The sequence below is a fragment of the Crassostrea angulata genome, chromosome 3, assembly GCF_025612915.1.
Source record: "Crassostrea angulata isolate pt1a10 chromosome 3, ASM2561291v2, whole genome shotgun sequence".
In the NCBI taxonomy this organism is placed as follows: domain Eukaryota; kingdom Metazoa; phylum Mollusca; class Bivalvia; order Ostreida; family Ostreidae; genus Magallana; species Magallana angulata.
This window is the reverse complement of record NC_069113.1, coordinates 6295108-6317715: the sequence shown is the minus strand read 5'-3', so window position 1 is coordinate 6317715 and position 22608 is coordinate 6295108. Positions and strand designations below refer to the sequence as shown.

At 37.8% G+C, this 22608-nt stretch overlaps 1 protein-coding gene and 1 pseudogene across 1 annotated transcript; both read right to left on the bottom strand.

The window, feature by feature from the left end:
* Window positions 1-1160: 1160 nt before the first annotated feature.
* Window positions 1161-2242, bottom strand: LOC128175280 (uncharacterized; annotated as a pseudogene).
* A 4786-nt stretch (window positions 2243-7028) lies between these two features.
* Window positions 7029-14294, bottom strand: LOC128175642 (uncharacterized). Its single transcript, XM_052841428.1, has 3 exons — window positions 14164-14294; window positions 7477-13810; window positions 7029-7123 (listed from the first exon to the last, which is right to left on the bottom strand). The coding sequence occupies exon 2, from the start codon at window positions 13704-13706 to the stop codon at window positions 7677-7679; it is 6030 nt and encodes a 2009-aa protein (XP_052697388.1). The 5' UTR covers window positions 13707-13810; window positions 14164-14294; the 3' UTR covers window positions 7029-7123; window positions 7477-7676.
* Between the last annotated feature and the right edge of the window lie 8314 nt (window positions 14295-22608).

The window sequence follows — 22608 nt, the reverse complement described above, 5'->3', positions numbered from 1 at the left end:
AATTAACACTTCATGAGTTTCATATTCTACTCACTGAAAAACTTACTTTACTTACAGAACACAATGCATATTCGGAAGGAAAGTGAAGAACGATTTTTAATTGATTTAAGGCTTCAGAGGGAGGACAAATTTTCAGGCACAAAATCTCATGATGTTCTTTGGGGAGAAATAGCAAATGAAATGAAAAAAATGGCTTACATGTTTCCAAAACACAACTGATCAATAAATGGAAGGCATTGAAAAAAAATACAAAGAAATAAATGATGAAAATAACAAAACCGGCAATAAAAAATATTCCTGGAAGTATTTAGAGCAGTTCAGTGAGGTGTATGGCAATAAGGCCTCCACAAAGGTAGCTGTGTCCTTTGACACAGGACGCTCCAGGGATAAACTTAAAATTAATACAGAATTGGACAAGGATGAAGATGTATCAGCTGCTCCTGAAGAAGAAGAAGAAGATAAGCAGTCTTCATCAATTGACACAGGTTCCAAATCCACAAGTCGTGCTAAAACTACGAAATTAAAATCAACAAAACGCAAGATATCCGAAAGCACCAAATTAATTGAGAATATCCAGGAACAAAACAGGGAACTTATGAACTCCATGAAAACACAACATGAAGACAAAATGCGACGCATTGATCGAATGCTCGAAATGTTGGAAAGGTCTTTGGACAAATAATTAACTCCACAATGTACACAATTTTAGGTTTTACTTGAAGTAAACACTTCATGGTTTTGTGCAAATTGAACTGTACTAAAATTTTGATGAACATCAAACCATTCATTTATTCTTCCAGTGGTAGTGATTACTATTGTAATTCAGATATGACAATTTTTCAAAATACTGATGTTATGGACATAAGCACTTAACTGATTTCTCAAATGAAAATACATTTAAATAGGTTCAACAAGTCAGACATGTTAGAAAGACTTGTCCTAATTCAAATTGTGTCCTGGGCCTCTTTTGTTTTTTGTTTTTGTTTAAATATACATTGTATTGTTGACATTTTTCTGTTTTGTTTTATTTGTTCTTTCACAAAAAGTGAATAAAAGATTGACAACACTTCTAAAATCTTTTAATATCTTTAATATAATTTTTGTGTGCAACATACGCTAGAAAACCATAATCATTTTAAAAACTGTTTCAAATAAAATATTTACAATGGCATTGTATTCATTAACTGCTGTCTGAATAATGCTCCATCCCTTCCATCAACAAAAATGTTAGGGTAGGCATTAGGATGTCTATCGTCATCATTGTCTATAAACGCTTCGACGTCATCATGATGCAAAACACATAAATTGTGCAAAATGCATCCTGAAATAATCAGTGAAACTATACGAGACAGCTTTCGAACAGATATTTCTCGAAGCCTTCGAAACCTTCTTTTTAAGTGTCCATACACCCGTTCAACAATTTGTCTTGCCACAGACAGCCTTTGATTAAATCTTCGTTGCTGTGCATTACGTCTTCCATTATCTCGGAAAGGTGTCATCAACCAATTCCTCAATGGATAGGCACTGTCTGCAATAATAAATTTTCCATGCATAACACATTGTCCATTTTCGGCTTTGTCAAACAAAGAGGAATTTCTGAGAACACGTGCATCGTGTGTGCACCCAGGCAAACCTGTGTAAGCATCTCTTATCAACATGTCACAGTCTGCAACAACCTGTATATTTTAGAGAAAAAAAAACAATTTTTAAGGTCTTCATTCTACATTTATAAGTTATCAGTAAAGTAAGACTTTCGAACAGTGTAAAGTTACCTGGTTTATTGATGATAAAATAGTTTACATCATGTAAACACACAGTAAAAATATGCTTTACATGTATCAGTACCTGTAGCTGGATTGAAGGGAAGTTTTTTTCGGTTAAAATAATCTTTGTCACCACCAGGAGCTGAAGATAACCGAATATGGGTTTCATCTAAACAGCCAATAATACCAGGTAATCCAGACTGGAGTTGAAATTGTCTTGATATGGCTTGTTGTGTGTTTGCAACTGGCCAGTTTATCACCTAGAATTTTACAACATGCATGAATGAAAACCTTTACTCACCAATTATAAGTATTAGGGTTGAAAATTATTTTTTTTTAATTCTTAACCACGAATATTAACTTACGTTAACCAAGTTTTCGTTTACTGTTTCTGACACAGCCATTATGATTTCATGAACTGTCGTTGTGCCGATTGCAAATGTATTGCTAACTTCTCGTAACGTTTCCTGATTTGCCATGTACCACAGAAATACCAAAAGTTTTTTCTTGGGCAGGATAGGCTCTACACCACCGGGCCATGCATTATCATCTGTGAGAGAATGTACAATCGAGTTCATGATCAAATAAAAAAAATTCTGGGCTCACTCTGAAATGTCTGAGAAATTGCTTGCTATCAAACTGTGGCACAATGTTTTCTGAAAAGCCTTCGAGTCTTGGATTATAACGACGCCGCTCTAGGTTTAAGATAATTTGCATGATCCATGTCTGCTCCATTGCAATGAAAATAAACATGTCTGTTTCATCCTCAATAAATAAGTCTTCGTTCAACTGTGCTTTGATAACTTCCTCCATTTTGGAGAGTCTCAGAAGTCAAGGAAAGTCATTCCCGTCTAACTCTGCGTGCGCATCTCGAGTTTTGTATCCCGGGGTAAAACTCGAGCACGACGAGAAAACGCTCCCAGTGATCCTTTGCGGTGCATAGCAACATGGTGGAACAGGAAGTGTTTCTACGGAAAATTCTTACCTCTACATCGCATACATCATTTTCATTTAACAATAAAAAAAATCCTTCTAAAAACATTACAGTAAACAACACATAAGCTTACGTAAAAAAAAACTGAACTTTTGCTGACATATGACGTCATTTCCTTCTCCGAATTTGTCCGACAATTTACGAAAACTGTCGAGCGCAAAAGAATGTTAACTATGACGTCACAAAGATCTCGCGTTTTAATTTCCCGCGATACATTTAAAGGTGGATCAAGCATATGTACTGGATCATGTAGGAAGTGTTAACGGTGACTCTTTGGCTGATTAGTTTTGTTTTGATGATTTTTTTTTTGCTTAGTAAATACACATGCAAATTCCATGCTAAATTTATTGTCATATTAAATCAATCATATATATGCATACGTTAGGTAGGTGACAAAAAATTATTAAGAAAGAAAAGTCTAATCATTTTTAGATCTACGTGCAGCCACGTCATTTTGTAATGAATAGATAAAAGAAAAGAATTAAACTGTTAAGATATCTACCGGTACATGTATTTGTTATATAGTTGCATATGTGGTCAAATAATATTGAATATCACACACTAAGAAAGGGGTGAGGGCACAAGTCTGCAACGCTAATATATAGCGTACAAAAATTAAAAAGATTTAAAACAAAATTAATGTCACAGAGGAAAATAATTAAAATACAGGTTACAACAAGGAACAAAATGAGAAATTTCAGACAAAATTTATTTTTTACTGATTTTAATGACTTTAAAAGGTAAAGAAAAGATAAAACATAATTGTATCAACATTAAAAAAAACGGCGTTGTGTTTATCAAAATATTTTAATACAATGTAAGTCTGTTTAACATTTTATTAATGCTCAGTGGTAGTTTGTTTCAGTGTATAAGACTAGGAAGGGGCCATTGGAATAAAAGTTTAATAACTTCGGGTTCCTTGCGGTGGTAAAAGTTTTCGAGACAAAGCCAAAGTTTTTTGGTTGGGGCAAGTCCACGGGTTGCATTTAACAATGATGACAGATGTGTGGTTCCTTCTGCGCTCGCCCCAACGGTCACACCGTAAAACATATTACAATATCATATCATAAAATTTAAAAAAAATGATACAATATTATATCGTATCATATAACGTTTTACAAAATAACATATGGTATTATGCCTTCTGTCAGTTTGTCACTTTATATTCAATACTCATCTATTTTCGCATAGTATTAAAGGATTTATATAGCGTAAGCATACTATGCCGAAATAGAGCACGGCAAATGTGTTCAACGAAAATCTTTCAAGCGCCGACTGCGGAATTCGAACTCACGACGCTAAAATCATTCAAGCTTGAAGCCCAACGCGTTACCGCTACGCTAAATTAGCCGTTATTATAACTAACAGTATTTATAGCGAGCGCAGCTCGCCGGCGCGCAGCGCCGGAGCGAAGCGAGCTCTACCGGCAAGGCATGTGTGAATTCGGACTAGTTGCACATTCATTCAACGGATTTTTTTGGCGTCAGTAAATCGGACCAGTAATGCATTGTTTTAATCGTCCCAGTAGTTCCCTGTAATCATGGCAATTTTTTATCACTTCACACTCTCACGAGAATCAGCAAGACAATATAAAAACAATAACAATATATACGACATACAGTCAATGCTACCTCTAAAGTTCACGTCAGTACACTCTCAATCAAAAATAATCGAGTGACGTCACAAAGGTTTACACATTGATCCGATAGATTTTTTCGGCGTCAGTAAATTTTGACCCACAATTCATAGTACCAATGGTTTCCAACTACACGTTCTCGCGAGAATCAAAGTACAACTTTTGAGAAGCATGTGTGTAATGTGTAATTTTAAGAACATCATGCTTTTTTAAGTAAATAAAACAGTATACTTCGCGTACTTTTATTTCTCAGGGGAGTTTTAAAGAGTCAGGCGACACTTAACCAACGTCAGCTTTGACATCACAATAAGCACTGATAAGGGGAAATTACTCTAATTGAAGTTATAGTAAATCTGCTGAAATGACCAAAATCCTCTCAAAATCTTGCAAAGGCTAAGCTAAAGAACAGCTGAAGAATAATGACATTTCTTCAGATACACGAAACAGTTGTAAATTGCACTCGTTTGGATGAATACTCACATTTATTTTATTCACTAAAATTACGGTAAATTCCTGGAACGTACACGTAGCATCGCCTTTTTTTAAAAGGGGTGGGTGGATGGATGGGTAGATGGCAGCCTCATCCAAAAAATCTTTGCAAGCAAACAGAAAAAAAAATTATGAAAATTCTAATCCTTCAGCTCTTTAGCAGTTCAATGGTTTCTTTATTTTCACTTCCATTTACTACAGGGGGGGGGGGGGGGGGGCATGTTCTTTTAATATGATAAGCAAATATTTTTAAGCGTAAATAAAAAAAAAAATAAACATTAATTTTTTTTTATAAGTGGAAGGGGCAACTCCATGATAAGTCAATTTTCTATGTGTAAATTGAAAAAAGAAATTTAACATTGGGGGGGGGGGGGGGGTAATGATAAGTCAATTTTTGAATGTAGGTTTAAGAAAAAAATGTCTACTGCAAGAAAGGGGATGAACTGGCGTATGTCACAATCACTTTAAAAGAGGAGATGGAGTGCAATGAACATTTATATTAAAATCTTTATTATTCAACAACATTGTATCTGAGATTGAACTATTGTTCTATTTATAAATAAATAAATAACAAATCTTATAAACTATGAATAATGTAAATTTACTGTAAAAAATATGTATGTTATATTTGATATTGCAATGAAATTTATTTACGTTGTTAATTTTATTTTCATTGATTTATCATAATTCATTGTTTGATCACATGCTGCGCTCGCCCCAACGGTCGCACCGTAAAACATATTATATATAAAACGTAGATATATACAACTGACATCAAGCAATTAAAATTATTCATTTTTCCAAAAACACTTCATTATTGACGGTAATTTTAAAGTAAAAGTTTCTTATAAACTTTTAAACAAATTGATTGAACATTTTTCAAAGAAATTCTACACGAGAATCACAAAAACGCTTTTTAAATGACGCTTGATATAGAAAGTACAAGAAAAAAAATTCAATGAGATTTCGTCTGCTAAACATTTCGAGTTTTCTCGGTAAGGCCAAACGTCTCTCATTTCTTGAAAAGAACACAAACCTTTGTTGAATTTTTATTGTACAACAACTTGTTGATTAAATAAATAATCAAATCAATTGATTAATTTGAAAAAAAAAAAACCAAAAGCTTGATTTTCCAGTGATAATTTATAGGGACTTGTCAAGCTACTTAAATATAGCAAAGCACGTCAGTATATTCAACAGTTGGCATAATAATACCCTCCGGCGAGTGCACTATGTATCAAACCCTGACTACTATTTATGCATAGTACATGCACAACACAACACTATTATATAAATACTGTTTCATATAATACAATACTATATCATAGGAATCATGTTATATCATTTAACAACAACCACATCTATCTATCAAGCAGGTTTGAGTGAGGTAGGAGATTTAGATAGCATCCTTGATAATGGAGATCAGGCTCTGCGTTTCATTTATAATATTGTTAAATCAACTATGCAACCTATCATCTATACAACATGTGACCTGTTCCAAAAAAACTAAACCTCATCAAGCATCATAAACCTATGGTGCAGATTCAGCATTCAAGCCTGTCAGGTGCATCAGTATCATAAGACGCAACATCCATGCAAATTTGGTGAAGTTAGGACCAGTAATAACTATGATATCATCATCAGAGGACACCAGCAATTAAAACCTTTACCTCCTCCAGCATCCCCAACCTATGGCTCTGATTTAGCTTCCATGCCTGTCAGGCGCATCAGTATCAAAAGACAAACCATCCATTCAGGTTATGTGAATTTAGCAAGTTTGGTGAAGATAGGGCAAGTAATAGCTAAGATACAGGAGCTGCAACAAAAACTTTAACCAGCTCCGGACGCCGACGCCGGGGGTATAGCATTAGCTCCCCTTGACTTCGTCTCTGTGAGCTAAAAAGGCGAAAGCGTGAAGATTCGAAGGCGAGAGTGCGAAGTTGCAAAGGCGAAGAAGCGATTGTAGTATCACTTCTTCGCCTTCTCAACTTAGCGTCTTCACATCTTCGCGCTTTGCCGTCGCATCTTCTATATTCTTTATATTGTTCATGAATTATACTTGCATTAAGGATTTCCACTATTACTTTGGACACAATAAAGATCGTATGCTCAAAATCAAGGGGGGTATAAACCGCTAACATGGGCCCTAACTGTTCTGCCCCAATAAAAGTCGGACTCACAAGTGTCGGTGAAATCAGTTTATTTGGGAGACAGATAACCGTCTCAGACGACGGTAAAAAGCTGTAACAAAAAAAAATGTAACAATCAATGACTGGTACAGGTTTCCATACAAAAAATATTAGGACAGAGTTTGCAATTAGATTATGAAACCTTACACATATGATTTAAACAGTTGAATTCAGTCTATTCATATGATAAACAGCAAGTTAAAGTAAATTAATCAACTGCAACTCGAAATTAAATGACCAGAAATATGATGGACAAAATGGCGCCCCATACACCGAGCACATGGTAAACATAAAATACAAGATTTCAAGAATATGCATCGCTTAGCATTACTGACATGAAACATACAGATAATTCACATAAAAATATGTTGAAATAACCTAGTTTACAAATGTCAAAAGACTTACACTGTGGATTACAAGCCTCGATACAGAGAATCAGAGTTGTGCATACATCGAGTATGGCGCGGTTTTCCAACATAAAAAATTAAGTCGTACGACAAATCTTTCGTAACAAAAAATAAAATGTACACGAAACATGACACTCCCCGTCTGATATATAAAATTATATCACACAAGATTTGAATACAATTTAGTACAGAAAACATTCAGTTCTCCAATAATAAAATGAGTTCCGTCACTGGTCTGACGTAAGAGGTGGTCTTGCCGTCCTTGCTGACACGTACTTCAACCTTGCGAACCAAGTTGTCCTTGCCAGGAAACGTTGCAGTAATGCGTCCAAGCGGCCAGTTGTTGCGATGGGTTTCGACATCCTTCAACAACACTATGTCACCAACACTAATGTTACGTTGACCATGATGCCACTTCTTACGCGCTTGCAAGGTATGCAGGTATTCCTTCTTCCATTTGTCCCAGAACATCTTGGCGAGGTGCTGTACTCTCTTCCACTGTACCTTGAAGAGGTCCTTAGCAGTTGTGTCGCATACAGCTTCGGTCGGTACATCCGTCTTCTGAGTAAGCAAAATGCTTGGGGTAAGGACAAAAGGCGAGTCTGGATCTGACGAAACGGCGGTAAGTGGGCGAGAATTTATGATCGCACTTGCCTCGGCCAGAAAGGTGGTAAGTACCTCGTGCGTAAGACCCTGTGCTGAATGATCCTTCAACATGTTGTCCAATATGCGCCGTGTCAACCCTATCATGCGCTCCCAAGCTCCACCCATATGGGATGCATGGGGCGGGTTGAAAATCCAGGTTGTTCCCCGAGAGTGCAGGAAATCCTTGACCTGACGATCTTCCACGTTGATTGCGTCGATCTGTAGAGGGTCGGTAGCGCCAACAAAGTTGGTTCCTCTGTCGGAACGGTACTCCTTTGCCTGTCCTCGTATGGCTGTAAAGCGCTTCAGGGCGTTGATGAAGGATGATGCGGACATCTCCTCTACTACCTCGACATGGACTGCGCGTGTCACCAGACATGTGAACAGTGCTGCCCATCGTTTGCCGTTGGCTGGAACTCCCCGAGTGCGACGAGTCACGACGTCCCAGGGCCCAAAGATATCTACTCCCACCGAAGTGAACGGTGGCTCTCCTGGCAGTATGCGGTCTGTAGGCAAGTCAGACATCTTCTGGGTTGCGAAGCTCCCACGTTGTCGCCGACAAGTAACACACTTGTGAATGAGGGACGAAACAAGGCGCTTGCAGCCGGTGACCCAGAACCCACAGGACCTGACCTTTCCCTCCGTAAAGTGGCGCCCTTGGTGTTGCACCAGTTGATGGTACTTGCGTACAAGTAAGGTCGCAATGTGATGCTTCCCCGGTATCAGTATAGGGTTCTTGCAGACAGTCGCATCGTTGAGATGTCTTAAGCGTCCACCAACTCTAACAATACCATCGTCGTCGAGGAACGGACTCAATGCAAGAATGCTGCTATTCTTCGGCAATGGTTGTTTGGACCTCAGACAGTAAATCTCCTCACAATAGACTTCTCTTTGCACTGTCTTGATAATGTAGTTTTCTGCTCTTTGAGAGTAGTCTATGGACTTCGGTAAAATCTGTGATTTACCTCCCTTTCTGCTTATGATGAATCGCTGGAGCAGGGCGATACCCTCGACCAATCTGTCCCAGCTGGAAAATCTCTCATATCTCTGAGTTCCAAGCATAGGTTCACACTCAGTCTTCAAACATACAGGTCTGACTTCTCTGTCTGACAGAGGTTCCTGTAGGGGAAACCCTTCTGCCTTGGTTTCGTCGTCAATGCGCTGCAGGTGAGTAGTTCCTCTAAGCCAAGCACACTCTCCAATGTCCTTAGGAACTACGCCTCTAGTGCCCTCGTCAGCAGGGTTGAGGTGTGTCGGCACAAAGTTCCACTGCGACGGCTCACTAAGGCTTCTGATTTTCTCGACCCTGTTGGAGACGTAAATAAAAAATCGTCTCTTATCATTGTGGATATACCCCAATACCACACGACTGTCGGAAAAATACTTCACCGAGTCGAACATTATGTCCATGTGATCCATGACTATCTGCGATATCTCAATGGCTAGAACAGCTGCACAAAGCTCTAAACGGGGTATGGTATGGCCTGATACTGGTGCCACTTTAGACTTCCCTAGTAGAAATCCAGTCATCGCAGAGCCATCTTCGTAGTACACCTTCATGTAAGAAACGGCAGCTATGGCTTTCTCTGACGCATCCGCATATGTCCACAGTTCCTTTCTTACTGCCTTGCTAAGATGTACCACGGTTGTTCTGGGTATGTGGATCTTCTCCAACTCCTTCAGAGATGAACTCCACTCTTCCCAGCTTGCCAGAATATGGTCCGGCAGCGGCTCATCCCAGTCTGAGGTACAGGTCACTACGTCTCTAAGAATGAGTTTCCCGCTGATGATAACAGGTGAGAGAAAGCCTAATGGATCGAAGAGGCTGTTCACTGTCGACAGTACACCTCTGCGTGTTGTGGGCTTGTCATCAGTAGAGATGCGGAACTCGAACATATCACTCGACAAGTTCCATCGCATACCAAGACTCCGTTGCACGAGCTGGTCCTCATCAAGGTTCAGGTCGTAGATGTCCTGTGCTAAGTCTCGTGGCTCAAACGCCTTCATGACATCCGCGCTGTTTGATGCGAACTTGTGGAGCCTTAGGTTCCCGTATTGCTTCAATGCGTCCTGGGTTCTGCACATCAGGTCTACTGCTTCTTGGCTTGTTGAGCATGATGTCAGACCATCATCAACGTAGAAGTTCCTCTTGATGAACTCCTTGACATCAGGTCCATGGCTTTCCTCAGATAGTTCTGAGATCTTCCTGAGGCCCAGTGTCGCTATGGCCGGAGAAGGACTATTACCAAAAACGTGGACCTTCATTCGGAATTCTGTTAGTTCCGTTCCGATCTCGTTGTCCTTGTACCAAAGGAAGCTGAGAAAGTCTCTGTGCTCTTCTCTGACGGTGAAGCAGTGAAACATGTGCTGCACGTCTGCTACGACAGCAATCATCTCCTTCCTGAAACGAAGCAACACTCCAAGCAAGCTGTTGGTGAGGTTCGGGCCAGACAGCAGTTGGTCGTTCAAAGAGGTTCCCTTGAACTTCGCAGAGGAATCAAATACGCCCCGGATCTGGTGAGGTTTCTGAGGGTGGTAGACCCCGAAGAGAGGAAGAAACCACTGCTCCTGCGTTGACTTGGAAGTGGGTGCTTTCTCAGCATGATCGTTGTCGAACAGCTTTGTCATAAAGGTCGCAAAGTGTTCCTTCTTTACTGGATCTCTCTTGAGACTTGCGTCCAAGGCTCGTGCACGTCTCGATGCAACCTCATAGTTGTTTGGTAGTCGTAATCTTGGTTGGCGGAAGGGTAGGGGAGCTACCCACTTTCCATCCTCACCTATCAATAGTTCTTTGTTCATGATGTCCATAAACATCCTATCTTCCACTGATGATCCCACTTTGTTATCATCTGGTGTGCGTCTGAATAAGTGTTCATCAGATGAAGTGTCAGATACCCGTAATCTGTTTGTCACATCTCTGGTTGGAAGCTTCTCTCTCACGGATAAGTACTGGGCACATGGTTCAAGAATAGTTCCACGTCCGCTGTCCGTGATGAAGGTCTTGTACACATTCGCAGCTCTTGGTCTGTGTTGTCCAGACAAGCATGTGTCGCCGATGATCGTCCAACCAAGGGGTGACCTCTGTGCAAATGGTTCGTGGTCACGTCCTATGCGCTGCTCAAGAACATGGTGGACTTGAGGAAGGTCTCTTCCTATCAGCAACAGAATTTTTCTTGAAGCGTCAATGGGTAGGATGTCGCCGGCTATATCCCGCATGTGCTTGTGCTGAAGAGCAACGTCAGGTGTAGGGATCTCTTGGTAGTTGTTCGGTATTTCATCACACTCTAACGTGCACGGCAAGGGTAGTCTGGTCTCACCCCTGGCTGATTCAATATAGAGTCCTGAGGCAGTTCTCCCGAAGGTTGTCACTTGTCCAGAACATGACGTCATCAGGTAAGGTATTGTCTCTGTATTGATGTTCAGCAAGTCAAACAATTCCTTCTTAGCCAAGGTCTTGTTACTCTGGTCGTCAAGCATAGCATACAGAGAGACAGCTCTTCCATCATAGGTGACAGTCGCGGGAACAATTCTTGCACAAGATTTTCCCTTAAATTCCTTCCCTACTTCTGTGCAGTTGCTGTTTATGGTTGTGACGTGCTGTTCTTTTGTTACTTGCTGACGCCTAGGAGCCTCCTCCCCGCCATGAACTGATGAGGCCCTTCCAGTGGTAGGAGCTGGTGACGAATCAACATGGAGAGACGTAGTGTGGAACTCACTTCCGCATTCCTTGCACATGATGGCCTCTTTACAGTCTTGTTTCCTATGACTTGCGGAACAACACCGAAAACAGAGTCTGTGTTCACGGAGCAACTTCATACGTTCTTCAATAGGCTTGGCCTTAAACACTCGACAGTTATTGACACTGTGTTTAACACCCGGACCGGTGTGAATTATACACACATCAAGCTTCGGCTCGCTCAGATTTCCGGATCCTGTTGGTTGATACACTGTGGTTTTCTTCGTGTTCACTCTTCCCCTTGGAACGTTCATAGGCTGCTTTTCGTTGTGGTTAGCGTCAGTGTGATACGCAAAACTTGGGTCGTTTTTCACTCTGCTCATCTCCTTCATGAAGTCAACAAACACACCAAAGGGTGGAAACACAGTCTGATGTTCAAGCTTGTACTTCATGGCTCTGTTGGTCCATTTCTCCTGCAGGCCATACGGAAGTTTTGAAATGATGGGTCTAATCCCTGAGGATGAGTCTAGATAGGCCAACATTGCACTGTACTTCGGATCCTCCTTCAAAAACTTCATCTCCATAAGAATATCTGACAGATCGTAAAGTTTTTGATGATCTCTGTTGCCAAGCTTTGGGAAACTCAACAGTTTGGCTCTTACGGATGCTTCCACATGTTCTGGTGCACCATAGCGCTCATCCAACCTTTCCCAAAGTCTTCTTAGTCCTCTTGAGATGTCGAAGATGTTGGATGTCCTCATGCTTGTTGCGTGCTTCTTAGATTCCGGACCTAAGTACTTGATAAGAAGGTCCATCTGCTCGGAGTCCAAGACTTGAAGCTCATTCACTACACACATAAAGCTGTGTTTCCAGGCACTGTATGATTCTGGTCTATCGTCAAAGTGAGTAAGTCTGGAGAATAGCAAGTCCTTCCTCAGGAGGAATCGGGTAACATCAGTTACTTGTGGTCCCTGATCAGTCACAAGTGGTGATAAGGGGTGTGAGGCAGCCACATACGGTTGTGCGGTAGGCACGTGAGGGTGTGCGGCAGGCACATGAGGCTGCGCGGCAGGCATGGATGGCTGTGCGGCAGGCACGTGAGGTTGTGCGGCAGGCACGTGAGGTTGTGCGGCAGGCACGTGAGGTTGTGCGGCAGGCACGTGAGGTTGTGCGGCAGGCACGTAAGGTTGTGCGGCAGGCACGTGAGGTTGTGCGGCAGGCACATAAGGCTGTGCGGCAGGCACGTTGGGCTGTGGGGCAGGCACATAAGGCTGTGCAGTAGGCACGTACGGCTGTGCGGCACGCACATAAGGCTGTGCAGTAGGCACGTACGGTTGTGCGACAGGCACGGACGGCTGTGTGTCAGGAACCAAAGGCTGTGCTGCAGGTACATAGGGTTGTGCATCCGGGTCAAGTTGAGTCGGATCGGAAGTACCGGTCAGTAGTCCTGGCGATGCAGAAGGTTGACGTGGAGTGGATTGATCCTGTCCTGGTTTAAAGTTGCTGACTTCGCCTAAGGAACTCGTTCGTCTCTTCATAGGTGACATCTGTATCATGGTCGATTCAAAGGCTTGACAATCAGCTTCAGCTTCTGCAGCCTCTCTCTCGAGATGTAGCATTTCCATTGCAGCATCGAGTTCCACTCGTTGTTTCCTGAGCTCCAATTCTCTGGCGGTGTATGCCATCCTAGCCTTTGCTCGGCTTACATCAGCCCTCTTCTTCGCTAAGATGTCGGCAAAGGAGTCCTCATCCTGATAGTACTCTTCCTGATACTCCTCTTCATCTTGTGTGACGTACTGCCTCTTGCCATCAGTCGTCTGTGATTCCCGGGCATCCTCTGTAGGGTCAGGAGTGACCTGGGTGCCCTCTGTTGAGTCGGGAGTGATCTGCTCTGCTGAGGTAGACATCCTAGTCTTTTTACTGTTCTGCCCCAATAAAAGTCGGACTCACAAGTGTCGGTGAAATCAGTTTATTTGGGAGACAGATAACCGTCTCAGACGACGGTAAAAAGCTGTAACAAAAAAAAATGTAACAATCAATGACTGGTACAGGTTTCCATACAAAAAATATTAGGACAGAGTTTGCAATTAGATTATGAAACCTTACACATATGATTTAAACAGTTGAATTCAGTCTATTCATATGATAAACAGCAAGTTAAAGTAAATTAATCAACTGCAACTCGAAATTAAATGACCAGAAATATGATGGACAAAATGGCGCCCCATACACCGAGCACATGGTAAACATAAAATACAAGATTTCAAGAATATGCATCGCTTAGCATTACTGACATGAAACATACAGATAATTCACATAAAAATATGTTGAAATAACCTAGTTTACAAATGTCAAAAGACTTACACTGTGGATTACAAGCCTCGATACAGAGAATCAGAGTTGTGCATACATCGAGTATGGCGCGGTTTTCCAACATAAAAAATTAAGTCGTACGACAAATCTTTCGTAACAAAAAATAAAATGTACACGAAACATGACACTAACCTCTTATCAACGTTTTTAGAAACAATCTTTTTCTATTATAATCGATCAGTGTTTATTATCTATTAATATTTACTATAGTCAGGTACTCTTCACACATTGCTATAAAAGAATAAAGTCTATTCATGATCATAAATACAACATTACAACAAATGTTTAGAATATTGATGTTCATGCATTACGTAGAAGAAAACAAAACTAACGCAAAATTATTTTTTAAACATAGGTAATCACAGATTACAAAGCTCACCGAGACGAGACATCGCCCTTATGAGACTTCACCTTATGAGACCAGCTTTATCATATTAAATGAAAATCATACTTTATAATCTTCGATATTCAAGGATTCTGTTTTGACACAATATCATATATCATCTGTTAAAAAATTGTATGATAATCATATGTTCATATGTTAATCAATAAAATGATATAAAATTTAATATTGCATCCTATCATATTTACAACATTTATGTTACATATATCATATAATACAATAAATTACCATAATAAACAATGATGAGATATGATATTGTAAGGTATGATATGACATTGTATTGTGTTATAAGTTATTGTATTTAATCAAATCATACAATATCATAATATATAAAACAATAAAGTATTATATTACAATATCATATTACATAATACATCATAACATTGAAACATATAATATCAGATTGTAAAATATAGTATGATATTGTATGATACTGTATCATTTTTGATACATAATATGATATTGTATCATATGATACAATATAATTTGATACAACATTGTATCATATCAAATGATACAATATTATGTGATAATTAAAAGTAAAATATAACATAATACAATATTATATTATACATATTGTATCATATGATACAATTATATATTTTACAATATCATACAATACAATTTCATATGATGTGATAATATATCATATAATAAACCAATATCATATTATACAATATCGTATGATACGATATTATATAATATAACAGTATCATGTTGTACAATTTCATGTGATATAATTCTATATTACAGAAACTAATATCATATACTTTAATTATACAATATCGTATGATACAATATTATAGAATATACAATATTGTATCATAGGATACAATATTATATTTTGCAATATCTTATGTAATAGTATCATGTGATAAAATAATAAATTAATAATACAATACAATATTATACAATATTGTATCATAATATACATTACTATACATAACAATATCATGATACAATATCATAACATAAAATATCAAAAAAATTGATACAATATCATATCGTATCATATAACTTTTTATTATATTACATATGATATCATATTGTATCATATTAAACAATAATGTTTCATACCATACAATACTATATTATAGGAATCATGTTATATCATTTATCAACAAACACATCTATCTTTCGAGCTGGTTTGAGTGAGGTAGGAAATTTCATTAGCATCCTTGATAATGGAGATCAGGCTCTGCATCTGAAGCAACCTCTGCTTTTCATTCATAATATAGTTAAATCAACTATGCAAGCTATCATCTATAAAACATGTGACCTGTTCCAAAAAAACTAAACCTCATACAGCATCCGAAACCTATGGCTCAGATTCAGCATTCAAGCCTGTCAGGTGCATCAGTATACATAAGACACATCTCCATGCAAGTTTGGTGAAGTTCAGACCAAGATAACTAAGATATATTTTTTAGCATCCTTGATAATCGAGATCAAGCTCTGCATCTGAAGCTTCCTCTGTGATTCATTCATATTACAGTTTAATCAACTAAGCAAATTTGAAATAGTACTATTATCTATTAAACATGTGACCTGTTCCAAAAAACTTAACCATATCCAGCATCTGAAACCTATGGCTCAGACTCAGCATTCAAGCCTGTCAGGTGCATCAGTATCATAAGACGCACCATCCATGGAAGTTTGGTGAAGTTAGGACAAGTAATAACTAAGATATAATCATCAGAGCGCACCTGTTTCAAATACTTTTACCTGCTCTAAAAACCTTAACCTCCTTCAGCATCCGAAACCTATGGCTCAGATTCAGCATTCAAGCCTGTCAGGTGCATCAGTATCATAAGACGCACCATCCATGGAAGTCTGGTGAAGTTAGGACAAGTAGAAACTAAGATATAATCATCAGAGGGCACCTGCAACAAAAACTTAAACCAGCTGCTCTAAAAACCTTAACCTCCTTCAGCATCTGTAACCTATAGCTCAGATTCAGCACTTAAGCCTGTCTGGTGCATCAGTATTATAAGACACACCATCCATGCAAGTTTGGTGAAGTACGGACCTGCAGTAACTTAGATATTGCTATCAAAGGGCACCTGCAACAAAAACTTTAACCTGGTCAAACAACCTAAACCTCCTCCAGCTTCTGAAATTTAGGACTCAGATTCAGCATCCAAGTCTTTCAAGTCCATAAGTAGGTCCAGATGCATCATCCATGCAAGTTTGGTGAAGATAGGACAAGTTATAGCTTAGAAACAGGACCTGCAACAAAAACTTTAACCAGGTCCGGACGACGACGCCGACGCTGAGGGTATAGCATAAGCTCCCCCTGACTTCGTCTCGGTGAGCTAAAAATCTCTTTCCTCAAGAAATGTAAATAAGAAGTATTCATATTTCTACGTTACCTGCCCCCTTAGTCTTTTTCCTTGAAGATATATACATGTATCATTCTAAGATTGACAATTCATTCACCAATGAATATTGCTTATATTATTACAACAATTATTCTTTCATGATTATTGTTAGTAAATTTTACCCTCATTATGTATGAATCCCTCTTTATTTGCGTCATTTTCCGCCGTATGTCGACGAGAAAAGTGACGTAATTGTTAACAATCAAAATGTGGCAATGTAAGAGTGAACATTTTGTGTGTGCTTGCTACGGATATGAAAAACTATATACAGCGATTTATTTATGGGATAACCTATTTCTTTTCATGTTTACAGGGGGGTCATTTTTCTATGGGGGTCATTTTTCTTCATGTTTAACATGAAGAAAAATAACCCTTGGGTCTTTTTTCTTCAGAAAAATCCAATTATTCTTCAGCTAGGGGGGTCATTATTCTACGTTGAAAAATGACCCCCGGTCATTATTCTACGGGGGTCATTATTCTTCATTACACCGGCCTTGACCGTTTATTTGGTCTTTAGGAGAAATAGTATAAAGGAATTTCCTTTCATAGAAGGTTTTCATTGTTGACAAAAAAGAGTCAATTGAAAATCAAAGTGACTTTCATTTTTATCATTTTACCGTTTTCCTGCGATTTATTGTTCAGCTTAAGTAGTAGATATCAAAGATGCAGGAGGAAAAAATTTGAAACAAAGCTATAACAGAAATGTGCAAGATTCAACCTTTTTCTCACAAATGATTGTAGAGTGGACCCCCTTTCATATTTTCAGATTTTAAAATCTTCAAGATAAGTCTGCACCTGAGCGGTCCTACAGCTGCTCTCAATGATTAAACAAAGTACCGAAGAACTGACGGGAGTTGATTTATCTATTTTTCTGTATTTAAATTACGCACATTTTTATAATATGAATTTTCGGACTTTTTCGACACAAGAATGTTGATAAAACCCCATATGAATCATGTTAAGTAATATTTAAAGATATAATAAATTCAATCAAACTATGTATCAGTGATAGAAATATTTCTTGAAAATTTATGGATCCAAGCAATATTGAACTCTCGTCTCGCTCAACCAAACGCTCGGCTATCGCCGTTTATCTCCGATAAGTAATAGAGACTCTCTGCTTGTCGGAGATTTACGGAGACAGCTAGCCGAGCGTCGAGTTGAACGAGACTATATTGAACTCTGGCGTAAGAATACATACAACTACAAAAAATATCTAAATTGTTCGAACCATTTAAAATCTGACTATTTTCAAGGTATTTATGAACATGTTTCCTTGAAACACAATGCTTAAGCATACATTATTTCGGATTTATCAATTATTCTCAAGAACTAATTTTGTCAGCGGCGATGATTTGTGCTTTGGTCCAAACACTGTTTCACTTTCGGTTTGTCAGATTAACTGCATAGGAGAGTTAATTAAAAACAACTCCCAATTAAAAAGGTATTGGTTTGCACTTTTTAGCACAATTTAAATGCAAACCAACATGTAAAACCGCATATTTATTACCTTTTAAAATCTGTTGACAACAGTTTTGTTCAGTTTTGGTATTTAAAAAAAGGCAGTTTAAGAATGTTTATAACTTGGTCCACATCTGTACAAGATGGCAGGAATTCCCCCTCGAGTTTCTATAATTCCGTGTAATACAGGACAGGGAAGAAGTGAATTTAATATAGGAAACTTAATATTCTGTTTTTCTTCACTAGTATAAAAACAAAAACATAAAAAAAACCCAACCGCTTATCAAAAACTGATCCTATGGGAGCACATTTACAGGATAAAGCTATAAATAAAGATTTTTTATAATCATTGGGAAAATTTGATGTTATATCAAATTAGAATCTGGTAAAAGTATTTTAACAATTGTCGAAGATTGAAAGCTCCAAAGGACTATAGAGAGACATAAGATCTAAGACCATGACTTTGTAACAAGGTACAAAACCATACTTAGCTGACTGAACTACTTTGTGAAATCTTAGGAAAGAGAAATCTTAGGTTCATGACAGGCTTGGATTTGGAAAGCCACAGTGGTAACTGCCTCCATCAGAAAAAAAGAAAAGTTTTAAATTTAAAAAATGCAGGACAAAACTCATTTAAAGGGCATGGTCACAATTTTAGTCAAAATTTATTTTTCTAGTTTTTTTTTTTGTTTGCTTTCGCAGTTTCATTTCTAATGATCAACCAAAATTGAGGTGTAGGTCATGGAGTTATACAAGTAAGCAAGATACAGAACTCTCAATTCTTTGTTATGAAAAAAGGCTAGCCATTTTATGTTAACATTGGTTCAATATACCGGTAAAAGTTCTATTTTTAAGCTGATTTTTCTATGTGCTATCAATTTGAACATAAAGAAACAGTTCCTAGCGTTTGTTACATTCGTTTTAGGTCTAAACCTGAAATTTTCTTTTCAACATTCAAAATGTTAACAAAAACATGACATGGGCGTTGTTTACATAACAAATAATTTACAACTCGACGACTGACACTCAAATATTGTTAGACTATCAGAAAAGCATACTGAAGAATTTTAAACATTAAAAACGTAAAAAATAAATTTTGACCAAAATTGTGAGCATGCCCCTGTAAGCTCTTTCTCTTACGACAAAACTACTCCTCCACTTTTCAAACATATTTCAGTTAATAATGTTATTTGGCAAAACTATATTTTAGGTGCTCTCAAAAACATTTTTTGATTTTATTTCACTGCATCATCAGTTAAAATATAAAGAAAAATAATTATTGAAACAGTTAATATGTAATGGTGATTTAGTTAGTGCTTCTAAAATGCCCCGATTGTCCATGGACTGTTATGAACAACTGTCTTACTTACACAACTGTACTCTCACTTTGTTTGTAAATTTAACGAAAAATATTCAATACATATGTGTCATACATGTAGTCCCTAATTATTCGAGTGCGGTCATTGTGTACACGTGTGATCCGATATACCCCAAACTGAAGGGGCTAAAAATGCATGAATTAGGTTCACATTTGATAGGTTCTGTTTTTAAAAAACACTTTACAGTTCTTAAAAGTATAAAATTGCTGGTTTATCAATATAGAGTTTGTCAATTTTCTTTGATTTTTAAAGCTACAGCAAAAATAAGAAAAATTGAACTGTGTGTTCACAATGGAAATTTTCTCCATTGAGGTCACCGAGTACATTAATTAAATCACAAAATATTTTATAAATGTACGATATTTCATCTACTTTTTTGTAAAATGATAGCTGATTATGACTGAAGGGTAGTTTTATATGTTGATGTTTGAAATTGCATAGCGACTTCAATTCCGAATGGTGATTCGAAATACCCAAATAACTTTTTATGTATATTAAATGACGGTTAACCTTTTTATAACGTAATAGTAAATGTAAAGCAAAAATTTATTTTAAGCATATTAAAATCTAAAATATACTTATTATCTTTAACATACAATTGGCGGTATTATGGTATTTGCTAATTAATAAATAATTAATAATATCACGTTCAACAACTGAGCGAATTGTCGTCTGTCATATATAATTTGTTATTGTCTCTCTTTTCGTATACCGGGTTGGGATAGGTTAATATCTTTATCATTACCAAGTGTTAATTTTTCAGTCGCGCATTACTAATAGTATTCAATTTGACAGTCTCGCAATGATCGCACATGTAATTAGTTTGACATTTTGCGTGAAGAAAACGTTTGATCAACATTTACATCTGTAAATCGATAAGCTATAAAATAAAGACAAGTGTACCCTTTACATCTTGTGTGCACTTTTATCAAATTACTAGTATTCAGTGGTCTGGATGGTATTGACCATCTTTAAACAATAATAACCTACATGTGACGGAGGGCTAATCGACATTAATAACAAAATATTCAAATTTAAAATGCTTTTCTTTGGTAATAAAAGTTAATGGCCAAAAATATCTTTTTCAAAATAATTCTTTTTAGGTAGTTGTTGACCGTCTTCCATCCTTAACACTGTAAGTCCATGTGTGTGTGTGTGTGTGTGTGTGTGTGTGTGTGTGTGCTATACAAGCTGCAGGTCTGTAGCTCCCGGTCTGAAAAAATTCGGATGGACGACCTGAGAGCTACAGTGCCTCCCATAGTATAAAAATTCAACTTACGGCGCACAAAAAATTACGCTAGTTTTGGACTGTTTATTCTCATTTCCGAACACATTCTTTATTTGAACTAAACAATTTCTCGGAGATTTCACAACAGATATCGTCCTTCACTTTACACCATCACAAGCCCCGTAAAATGAAGAAAGTCCGAGGCAAGTAAAGAGACGATATCAGGAGTCAATTGTATGAAGAATTTAATGGTACTAAAAAAATTTTCCAGAGAGTTTGTGTGTAAATAAGATTAATCAGTCCACATCTAGCGCATTTAAATATTTACATAAAGGATGGGCCAGTGCGAAGATTGATTGGACCAGTGCAAACTGGAAAATTTATTTAAAAGATCTTAAGACCCCATGGTATTATGTTTGATAAAAAAAAAAGAAATTGGTCCCATGCTCTCTCTCTCTCTCTATATATAAAAGCACTAAAAATAACAAACGACACGAACAATAAAGTAAATTATTGTCAAATTTTCGGGACGACCCGTCCCTTCTTCAGGACAAAAAATAGAAACTACATATGAAAGAAGAAAAACATCTACAAAACTAGCACTAAACTAAAAACTAAATAGTATATAAAAACTAAAAAATGAATAAACACCGGATCGAAACGTGGCAGCTACATCTTTGTATTCGAGAAAGAAAAATCCCGTCCGACGCAGCGGACGGTCTGTGAAGAAGTGTTAGAAGATAACGCAAACGAATTAATTTGCTAATTGGGGGTTGCTGTTAATTAAGTTATACTAGTAAGAGAATTCGCAGTGAAGGTTTGTAGGGAAGATAGGCTCTGTAAAAGACCGCATAAATATACATAAGAGTGTAAAAACTAATGGGAGTTAAATAAAGAAAATAAAATGGATAAAAAACCATTAAAAATAACAAAACCAAGGAAAGAGCTAATAAGTTGAATAAATTACATAAATGAACGTTTGTACATGTACCCAAAAGGATGATGATGGTGATATTGCTACGCTTAGTTGATGTTCAGTTTGGTGAAGTCACTTAATTTGTTCATGCCGTCAGGGCGGAATGACTTCAGTCTATGCATCCAAAATTTTTCTTTATTTTTTCTCTCCGCATCTGTCCAGTCTGGGTTGTGATCAATAACCAAAACCATCATGTCCTCCCATTTGTGACCATCTAAGTTAAAATGTTCCCCGACGGGTTCTTTAATTTTCTTAGTTTTCATGGTGGAACGATGATTATTGATGCGCCTGCGGAGGTCTCCTGTTTCCCCTACGTATCGTTTCTGACAAAATTTACAATTGATGAGGTATATACAATTGTCAGTACGACATGAAGTATTTACGAAAATTTTGTAAGTACGGCCAGTGATGGGGCTAGTGAACTCGTCTGCATCAGAGCTGTGTTTGCAAAACAGACATCTGGTGTCAGAACAATTTTAAAGCCACCATTAGGTAGAGGGTTCGTTAGTTTGGTTCTTACCACCATGTCCTTAAGGTTTCTAGGGCGATTGAAAGCTGCCATTGGGGGTTTTTGAAAACCTCAACCATTTTATCATAGCTGTAAAGGA